The following is an 11,162-nucleotide window of genomic DNA, read 5'->3' as shown; positions in this document are numbered from 1 at the left end:
AAGAGTCAGAGAAGGAAATGTGAGAATACCCCTCACCCCCAGAGGGGATGGCCACACCACAATCCCTTCTCCTCTATTCTCCTCCTGGGAATTTGGGCACACATGCACACATGCCTGGCATTATTTTTAAGCTGACAGGTACAGAACTTGAACTGTGGTCAGCCATGTGGGAGTCCATGGGAATCCAAGCATGCCACTTGCTGGTCCCAACTAATGGTTTTTAAAAGTCATTCTCACTTTTTGATTACTTCTCAAAATTAACATCTACAACAGAGAAACAAAGGCAACTTAAAAAAAATAGTTTACCTTATAATTAAAATATAGCCATCCTTTGGGACATGTTCCATGTTGTTTCGGTGCATCTTTCTCTTTCTCTATGACCCAAATATTTTTTCGCTTACAAATACTAGGCATAGAAACTGAACAGTCATCACTACCCCAGAGTCCTGGAGGAGAAACAAAGGTGACTCTTTGTAGGCATTCTCTATTAATCACTACTTTTATGAATGCAGTGGTTTTTCATTATTTTAAAAACATTTTTTTTTTTGCCAGAGGGCACATGTACTCATCAGAGAGACAGAGAGAAAGAGTTGAGAGAGACAGCAACCCCCAATAGGGTGTGGTCATATTCCCAATTCTTTTTACATTTCTTTTTTAGTAACTTTTAAAATTTATTGTCCCAATCCCTTTTCCATTTCTTTTTTAGTAACTTTTAAAATTTATTTTATTTATTTATTTATTATTATTAATTTGACCAGAAAGAGACAGAGAGAGGGAGAGGGAAAGTGAGAAAGCAAGCCACCGGGTCCAGGACTTGAACTGTATGCTGACCATGTGGGAGTCCAGGGCCTCTAACCACCACACCACCTGCCAGCCCCTCTCCTCTATTTCTTTATTCTGTTTGGATTTGGGGCACATGCACAAGTGTTCAGCATGTTTTTCAAACTGCTGTGGCTGGTATTTGAACCACATGATTGGCCATAAAGGATCTGGTTCCCTTAACTGCTAGGCCATGGGACTGTTTTTTAAAATTTATTTATTTTTAATCTAGAAACTGAACTAAAGTTAACTACTGATCATGGATTCTCTCGTGTCTGGTGAGAACAGTTAATGGGGTCAGATGCCAGATTAGTAATTATAATCTAAGATTATAGAAATTTTGTAAATATAGGGCCAGCAGGTGGTGTGGTGGTTAAGGGCGCTGGACTCCCACATGGCCGACTGCAAGTTGAGTCCTGAACCTCCCGGCTTGCTTTCTCATTTTCTCTTTCTCAGTCTGTCCCTCTCTGGTCAAATTAAAATAAATAAATAAATAAATAAATAAAGTTAGATCAACTAATTCTTTTTTTAAAAAAGGAAATTTTGCAGATACAAAGGAAAATGTAATCTAATTATAGTCATGCACCACATAAGAACATATTGGTCGATAATGGATCACATATGTAATGGTTGTTCCATAAGGTTCTAGCAGGCTTGACCATCTATCCAGAGTATAGAAGTACTCTGGATGTTCACATAATGATAAAAGCACCTAAAAACTCATTTCTGTCATTAACTGACACGTGGCTACAAACAATACAACAACTAAAGTCACAGAACCAATTAAAGTCCTAAAATATTTGACTTGGATAGCAAAAGAATACTTTGTAGAGTAATATTTTTGTTTCAAAAGATTCTGCTTCAGTGGGCCAGTAGGTGGCATGGAGGTTAAGGCACTGGATTCTGCATTGCCAGCTTCACAATTTGAGTCTTGGACCCGGCAGCTCGAGAATCACACAGGGCACATGTGCATGTGTGCCCACAATTCCAAGAGGAGACTAGAGGAGAAGGGATTGCAGCATGGCCGTCCCCCTTGGAGGTGGTGATTTCTCATTTTCTCTCTCTCTCTCTCTTTTTATCTTTCTCTGGTGAGTGCATGCATCCTATAGCAGAAACTTAAAAAACTAACAAAAAACACGACTGCCTCAATGTACAAAGGGGAAAAAATGATCCTAAAGAAATAAGTGATCATTTCCCTTTTAACTCTTTAGAAAATATAATTAATTTAGAAAAATTAACCCAGTCACTGCTAAAACAGTAGCTGATCTTTAAATAAAATAGACTCATACATAGACATGCCTCCAGTAGGATACACCCTCAAGATCTGCAAACTGTAAGCTGAATTTTTTTTTTTTTTAAATTTAGAAGAGCTATATTGTGAAAACTACAAGCTGATTTTTTTTTTTTAAATTTAGAAGAGCTATATTTTCAGGATAAGGGTCATAGAACACATTTTGTTTGCATTCAAGTCATATATCCCAGTATAGGGCAAGAATGCATATGACTTGCAGGGGCAGGCTCGGTTTTGAGGATTATGAGCCAAAAAGATGTTTGCACTTTGAAAGAGGGGCTGGAATGCTATTTTCAATGCAGATTAGCTGCTACTCTTTCAGACTCATAAAATAGTACTTTCTGTAGGCTGTTGTGACACCTGCTGGCAAAAGCAAGCTGATTAACCACATGGTTTTTTCCCTTTCCTAACACTGTAAGGACTGCTTCCTTGTTTATCCCTCTTCTGACTGGGAAGCACATTACTTTACTAATCTGTTAGAGAAAGAAATAGCATTGTCTTTTATTGGTTAGAAAGAATCGTGTGGGTATGAGTGGACAATCAGTCCAGATAACACTGTTGATGGGTATCTCTTGTCCAAAATGCTTGGGACCAAAAGTGTTCCAGATGTCAATTTTTTTTTTTGGGGGGGGGAACAGTATGCACATATATAATGAGATATCTTGGGGATGGGACCCAAGTCTAAACACAAAAGTTATGCTTCATAGATACTTTATATCCATAGACTGAAGGTAATTTTATACATTTTTGTGTTGCAGCGTTATGACCTATAACATAAGGTCGGATGTGAAAATTTCCACTTGTTTAACACCATGTTAACACTTAAAAAGTTTCAGATTTTAGAGTATCTCGAATTTTGGATTCTTTTTTTTTTTTTTTTGCCATAGGATGCACGTCCTTATTGGAGAGAGACAGAGAGAGAGAAAATAGGAAATCACCCCTCAGGGGCATGACCATGCTGCATTCCCTTCCCCTTCATTCTCCTCTTGGGATTTTGGGCATGCACATGCTCACGCCTGGTATGATTTTCAAACTGCTTGGTCCAGGACTTGAACCACAGTTGGCCATGTGGGATCCAGCCACCACCACACTGCCTGCTGGACCCCAGATTTTGTATTTTTTTAAAAAAAAGTTTAATTTTCCTCTCTCTCTTTTTCTCTCATTCTTTAAGAGATAGGTACTCTTTACAGGGCTCTGCCACTGTCCATCTCCAGCCCTCCAGCCAGCCAGGATCATGGTCATGCCCAGGTCAATCTAAGCTATGAACCCGGGACTTTCCCATGCGGCTCTAACATTGCATGGTGTGCTCCACTGCCTGTGTCCCCATGCCTGACCCTGACTTTGGAGATTTGATTAGGGAGCTTAACCTGTACTGAGAGAGAGAGAGAGAGAGAGAGAGAGAGAGAGAGGAGCTGATTATGTTTCTAAATCCAGTACTCATACAGTTGCTATTCTAAGACAAGTAGCAATTTATGCCAGGAATTAAAACAAATACTGAATTGAATCAAAATTTTCATTGAATGAGACAAGTAAAGTTAATTTCATGCAGTTTAAAATTCTTATGAACTATAAATTGGATACTTTAAGAATAGATAAAAAAAATTAAACCCATATTGAAATTTCATAGAGAAGAGTGTCATGCATATTTTTTAACAATCCCACTGGCCCATTTTTGGTGCTGTTTTGGTTCATGAGGAAGTACTTAAACAGTTATACATTATTTTCAAGGACATGAATGCATGAATTAAACAGAGGGAATGGTCACTCTTCAATCTTAAGACTGATGAAATTGAACACAGTCAACTGAAAAGAAAAAAATATATAAGACTTTCTCACTAAACTCATGCAATGAAAAGCAGATTTCAAATCTTTTGAAAGTGATCAATTTGCCAAAAAAGGATAAATAAAATAACCTGTTACAGCAGAAACGAAGCCACATCTCTGACTCTGATTATTGACAAATTTTCCTCTATCTTTGTCCCAGTTTTGGTATATTATCGGTGTTCCATCTCTCCAACTGCAGGAAAATAAAAAATTTTGAGTTTTTTCCTCATTCGGAATGTTTGATTTCCAACATCATTCTTAGAGCCCTGAGTATGGATTGAAGGTGTACTATTTTTTTTTTTTGAGAGAGAGGTTTTTGCTATAGGGCGCGTGCGCTTGCCAGACAGAGACAGAGAGACAGAAAGCGAGAAATCATCCCCAGGGGGGATGGCCATGCCGCAATCCCTTCTCCTCCATTCTCCTCTCGGGATCTTGGGCATGCACGCACACGTGCCCAGCGTGAGTTTTAAGCCACCGGGTTCAGGAAGCTAATTGTAGTTGACTACATGGGAGTCCAGCGACATAGCCATTACGCTAACTGCTGGTCCCCAAGGTGTACTATTTTACTAAATAAAAATTCATAAACGACACAGTGCCTAGACTTAACAGTACTGGGTTGTATACTAAAAATTTTTCCAGAGGGTGGGTTTTATGTTAAGTGTTCTTATTGCAGAAATAAACAAATGCATACATACAGAGGAAGAGAGAAAGCTTTTGGAAGTGATGCATTTGTTTGTGACATAACTTGTGGTGAGGGTTTCAGGAGAGCATGCTTAAAAAGCACGTGTTGGCTAGAAAATTAAAACTTTATAAGTTAAAGACAATGTTTCATGATTATCCAATGAATTAATTACTAAGATAGTCTAATCATTCTGTAAACAAAGTGTCAAACAAAATTAAATGCAAAGTAATCTAGGTTCATACTGCAAGTTGTCATTGTTTCTGTCCTCTTGAAGTCCGATCCACCAATTTACACCATACTTTGATAGCTATTAAAAGGAAAAGAACAAAAGGAAATGTCAGCATTTATTCTACTTGTTTTCCTTTTTCACCATTAAGATGAATGGACTTGCTGTTAATAGCTTTCTATTCTTCAGTATTTTACCCAATTATCTAAGGAAGAGTATACCAAGGTTTAGCATCAAACACCTAAAATAACTGTAGTTTCAGACAACTTGTAAAGTAAATTTTCTAACTTTGTAAGAAGGAGTTGAAAAGTAAAATTTTAAAGCAAAATAGAAGACGGATTCCTTTTCAAAGAAAAAAATACTGATTTATCCTCTCAGTGATCTATAGAAATTTATTCCATGTGTCTCATCTATTTAAAAAATAATTCAAGGCACAAAGATTTAAAATTTTAAAGATTTAAAAATTTAGATATTAGTCTGATGCTTAAGCTTTAAACAGTGTTAGCACCTTCTCCATTTAAAGAGAGAAATACAACATAGGACAAATGCATTCTATAGAATTCCCAGTGTATTTTATTAATTTTACATCATTAGTAGCAACATGGACCTATGTACAATAAAGTATAAAACTGAAACACCATGTGCACGCATGCGTTAGAGCAAATGTAATCCTGGACTTCTGACTCAAGAAATAAAATTCAACTATAAAACAGGAAGAGGCAGTAAGGATTTCTTTAAGACTTCTAAATCAGTACATTTTATGTGTGTGCGCTTTGTCTGTGTATGTGAATGTGTGTAGAAATGTAACAACCTGTTAATGACAGATTCAAATTTGCATTCATTTCTTTTGTAAGACTTGGGAATACATTTTAAGTGACATTATTTTTCCATATAAATTTTAGGTCATCAGACTGCAGAACCTATTAGCTCTCTAACATTTTAATTTATAAACAGGTATTTTCACTCCTTAAGCAGTGTAGCAGTCTGCTATATCAGCAATTTGAGAATAATGCAAGCTGGAACAACTGTAATTTGGGATCCCTGAGGTGTTGTTTCATGGATATGTTCTTACATGCTGAATTTAGATTCCTGTTGTCAGACTTCAAAATGGGTCCACTGAGACTGGCTGTGAATTCAACGGGAGAGCCGGAACGGTGCCATTCAGTCTAAAGGGGTCTCTTGTGCAACAGTAGTGGAAATCACAGCCCGATTGTTCACTGTCCCAATTAGGGACCTCTAAAGAGAAATTATAACTACTGCATCTTAAGTGGCATATTTATTACCACCTCAATTACAACATGGTCATCTTCCACATGGTACATCACAACCAGTTGTGACATGGCACAGAACTTCTTAGGCCAAACTAGAACACACTCAGGCTGAGAAACCCAAAGTGGAGGATGGATGTTATAAATTTTCATTTAGGTGTAAGTTTCAGCAATAGAAGATGTGTATTTATATAAAGAAATGTGATGTGATCATGCATTTTATAATATCAACTGTTTTATTTTTTTTGCATAGAAAAATACATGGTGACTTTCCTGACAACTCAGTATGTTTTGTTATGTACACAACCATTACTGTTAGCACTGTGTAGGAAGGATATTTACCAAAAATAAATAATACACAGGAATAATCAAGATGTTAATCTCCTAATCAATATAAGAAAGGACAATGTGTCATCTTACAAAATGTTTCCATGAAAAATGGCAAAACAGTTATTTTAAGAGTTTAAAACACCAAGGACTAGCAGATGATGTAATGGTTATGTCACTGGACTTCAATATATTTGACTACGGTTCAAGTCCAAGATTGGCAACTTAAAACTCATGCCAGACACATGTGCATGCATGCCCAAGATCCTGAGAGGAGAATGGAAGAGAAGGGATTGCGGTGTGGCCATCCCCCCGGGGGGGGGGGTGATTTCTCGCTTTCTGTTTCTCTGTCTCTCTGGTGAGCACACATACCTAATAGCAAAAATCTCACTCTCAAAGAAAAAAAAAAAAGAGTTTAAAACACCAGACTTTGGAGGAGGACTAACAAATTTAATAAATATTTTTAGAAGTATTTAGAAATGAAATGTTAAAAATAATGGTAAATTACCATTTTGCAGTTCAAATATTTTTTATTTTTTGGAGAGGTTTTCGTGATAGGGTTCGTGTGCTCACCAGAAAAAACAGAGAGATAGAAAGTGAGAAATCACCCCCCAGGGAGGATGGCCAGGCTGCAACCCCTTCCCCTCCATTCTCCTCTGGGGATCTTGGGCACACACGCACATGCGCCTGGCGTGAGTTTAAGACACCGGGTCCGGGACTCGAACCACAGTTGACTACGTGGGAGTCCAGCGACATAGCCATTATGCTAACTGCTGGTCCCTAAAGTTCAAATATTGCATAACATGTAAAAATGTCAGTCAAGTAGTTTATGTTGAACAACTCCTACAGTGGTTGTAGCTTTTTTACTTGTTCAGCATCTCATCTGATTATTAAAATTGCTCAAACAATAAATATTGAAAAATTCACTCCACTCATGCCTTGTGATCTTCTATTATTCAGAAAATGGGAGAGAAAATACTGACTTACTCCTTTTTTGAAGATGAAAACATCTTGTTAAATATTTTTTCTGTTCTGATTTTTAAAATGATATCCAGCTTTCTTGTAAGTACCTAGTTCTTCTTTAGTTGACCTAAATAGCATTTTTGTTTTTCACAATTTAGTCCCTATTCTTCATAGGGGAGCTATACAAAATACATGCAATTTCATGAACATTTACTTACTTATCTGGTTCTTCCTACATTTATAGGATAGGTGTGCCACAAAAGGGAGTGGCATTACCTTTACAGGTTTGCTCCTCATTCTGAGATAAAATAACTTCTCTTGAGTTGACTCATCCCAGTAACTCTTTCTTAGGTATGGGATTTCTTACTTATAAAATGTAAATGGTCACCATAAATACCACCATCTTTACCAACAGCAAAAATGTATCCAACATAGCCATGAATTATGCAGAAGTAATTCTCAACAATTGCTTGGAAATCTACAGCTTTCTTTCCTGTAATTTGATACCCTTTGTCCTTGAAACCTTGCTAATAGACCAAAGTTTGAGTTCTCTTTAAATTTACATGTTGAAATCTTAATCCCTCTGGTGAAATACTAGCAGGTGGGACCTTTAGGAGGTGATTAGGCAATGAGACTGAAGCCCTCATGAATGGCACTAGTACTCTTATGAAAGAAGGGGCCCCAGAGAGCTCCCTTGCTCCTTCCACCATGGGAGGCTACAGTGAGAAAACAGACAGCAATGAACCAGGAAGTGGGCTAGACCAGGAAGTGAACTAAACACAAGACCTGCCTTGAACTACTAACCTCCAGAACTGTGGGAAATAAATTTCTGATTTTTATACAAAAGCCAGCCAGTCTGTGATATTCTGTTCTAACAACACTAATAGGATAAGACAGTCCCCTTGTCCCTTTCTCAGTCCCCATGTCCTATATGCTCTAGTACTTGTCTTTTATGGCACAGTGGGGTGTTAGGTCAGTCACCAGCTCATCCATAACACTGACAGGACATTCTATATGAACATGGTGGATCATGGTCTGAGGAACAATCTTGTCACCTGATACACCATAAGGTTTGTCTGATTTGGATCAGAGTTCTTAGCTAGATTATGGCATTGCTAGGACTTTTCAAACTCCTAAAACTACTGAGTTTTTACTATCCCTTCAATGGGAGCATCCCTAGTCCAAAAGTCTGAAATAAGAAATGCTTCAAAATCTGAAACTTATTGAGTACCTACTTGACACCACTAAAATAAATAAATAAATAAATAAATTCATACTTCACTTGATGTGATGGGTCACAGTCAAAATGCTGCAATACAAACCTATTGCATAAAATTTATCTTCAGGCTATGTGTATAAAGTGCATATGAAACATAAATAACTTTTGTGTTTACATTTGGGTCTCATTTTCACAAAATCTCATTAAGGAAATGTAAATATTTCAAAATCTGAAACACTTTAGGACCCAAGCATTTAGGATAAGGAAAACTCAGCCCATAGTTCCACCCCATTAACTTTCTGACTCTCAAATATAAGGAGACCAATGAAGAGGGAAGGTGAAGAGAGAAGACCTACAATAGTTCCTAGGAGAACTAAGTCTGTTGAAAAGATAAAAGAAATCTTTTATTGTTCATGTCTGAGATAGCGCTGGTGACCATCTGTTGGGTAGGGATTTTAGAAATAGCATTTTTTCTTTTTCTTTTTTTGGAGAGGTTTTTGCTATAGGGCGTGTGCACTTGCCAGGAAGACAGAGAGTGACAGAGAGACAGAAAGTGAGAGATCACCCTCCAGGGGGGATGGCCACGCTGCAATCCCTTCTCCTTTCTCCTCTTGGGATCCTGGGCACGCACGCACATGTGCCCGGTGTGAGTTTTTAAGCCACCAGGTCCAGGACACGAACTGCAGTCGACTACGTGGGATTCCAGCGACATAGCCATTACGCTAACTGCTGGTCCCTAGAAATAGCATTTTAATGTAGGGAAGACACTGTACTCTTATATGCTCTGGACATTGTTGTCCTGTCACAAGCTACACTGTGTATGGTTTTTAATGATCTTGTAAGTCAGAGTCAGTTTCCTTAACTGTAAAATATACTAATCATAGAGTTCTCGGGGAGGGTTCTGGAAAAGATTAAATGGCATTACATGTTAGTACTCAGCACACGCCTGACACCATTATTGTTAAGTCCTGACCAAATATCAGCTCTCTGGACTCTGCATATCGAGGGATTGGTTTTCAGCCATTTACCTAATCTATTGTTATTGTCACTTGGGGTGAGGAGTTTGGTGTCTTGCAAAATAAACAAATACCTTTCTGACATCATGATATGTCATTTGTGGATATTAAACATTAAAGTTTTGGGTTGAGTGTCTATTCCACTCGTATGAGTGGAAGGACAGCAAAATAGTGTACAAACGGGCAGTGGGAACATCTTGCATGTAGCAGGTGTTCTGCATGTGTCTCTGTGGGGCCATGTATTTGTCACCTAAGCTCTCTGTTCTAGACTTTCCCATCGTAATACTGTACGATCCTGAGCTGCCTGTACCTCACAGGGTAGAAGTGCACCAAACAGGATACAGAAATGGTAAAGTCCCATGAGCTGTGTGAGAAGACTTTTCTCTTACCAGCCCAGGATGTTTTGATACGGAGCTTTATTTTAACAATCAACTTAGACAGAAAAGGATGATAGAGCTAGAAAGTGTTCTTGGAGATTCCATAATATGGTTAAATTACAGAAAAATAAAAAGACTTTCTTGCCTTTCAAAATGTCCTAGTGAGGGGCCAGCAGATGGTATAGTAGTTAATGTGCTGGACTCCCACATGGTTGACAGCAATTTGAGTCCTGGACCTAATGGATTGAAAATCATGCAAGGCCTGTGTGTGTGCCCAAAACCCCAGGAGGAGAATGGAGGTGATGAGATTGCAGTGTGACCATCCTCCCTTTGGGGGTATTGTCTCACTTTCCCTCTCACTGTCTCTCTTGAGTGAGTGCATACACCTTCTGGCAAAAAAAACAAACAAACAGAAAAAAACAAACCTTAAAAAAAAAACTTAAAAAAAAAAAATGAAAGAAAAAAATAAATTTCCTAGGGCAAGTTGAGAGTGAGGTTTTCCCTCCTTTTTGCGCCATGAATGATCATTTGTACATGCAGTTCCCTTTTTACTTGTGACATCGTATCATTTCCAGATTTTAAAAAACAGAGACCATGTCTCTTATATTTTTCTTTCCTTGACAAATATCATTCCTAGCACAACCTTGATGCTCAGTACATTCTTGTTGAAGGAATACACTGAAATGTACTGTTCCTTGGCAGTTTACTTTATTATTTAACAGATCTTGCACGCTCCTTTCTTATTGACTTAGTTCCTCACACAAAGTCTAGTCTTTCTGTATCTTAGACTGAAATGGAAAACTACTCCTTTCCATTTTCTGTATATTGTATCAAGTCTTGGCAAATTTAAAAACAGTGCTTAATTTAAAAATTTATGGTCTTATAAATTCCACAAGGACAGGAACTTTGATTTATTTTAATCATGGATAGACTCTAGGCCTTACTTAGAAGGCTCTTGAAAAACACATGTTTAATGATCAAATGACCCTAACAAAACAATAAAACTATCTTTATTCACCATTGTTGATAATAAAGAATGAAGGAAAGTGAAATGGCTGAGTAGCTTAATAAAACTGTATCTACATTATTTTCTCTTAATATTTATAATAGGAAGAGAAAAGATTCTCAAAAATCTCATCTTTTACCAGAA

At 37.6% G+C, this 11,162-nt stretch overlaps 1 protein-coding gene across 1 annotated transcript in view; it reads right to left on the bottom strand.

The window, feature by feature from the left end:
- The window catches only part of PLA2R1 (phospholipase A2 receptor 1), a 138,268-nt gene that overhangs the window by 27,226 nt on the left and 99,880 nt on the right, over positions 1–11,162 (bottom strand). Inside the window, exons 18-20 of the mRNA XM_027776501.1 lie at positions 4,859–4,923; positions 4,024–4,127; positions 307–446 (exon numbers count right to left, since the gene is read on the bottom strand). Of these exons, the coding sequence (XP_027632302.1) occupies positions 307–446; positions 4,024–4,127; positions 4,859–4,923 (309 nt within the window). The remainder of the gene's footprint in view (positions 1–306; positions 447–4,023; positions 4,128–4,858; positions 4,924–11,162) is intronic.

Source organism: Tupaia chinensis, unplaced genomic scaffold (assembly GCF_000334495.1).
Source record: "Tupaia chinensis unplaced genomic scaffold, TupChi_1.0 Scaffold000674_2, whole genome shotgun sequence".
In the NCBI taxonomy this organism is placed as follows: domain Eukaryota; kingdom Metazoa; phylum Chordata; class Mammalia; order Scandentia; family Tupaiidae; genus Tupaia; species Tupaia belangeri.
This window is presented reverse-complemented; position numbering and strand designations above follow the sequence as displayed.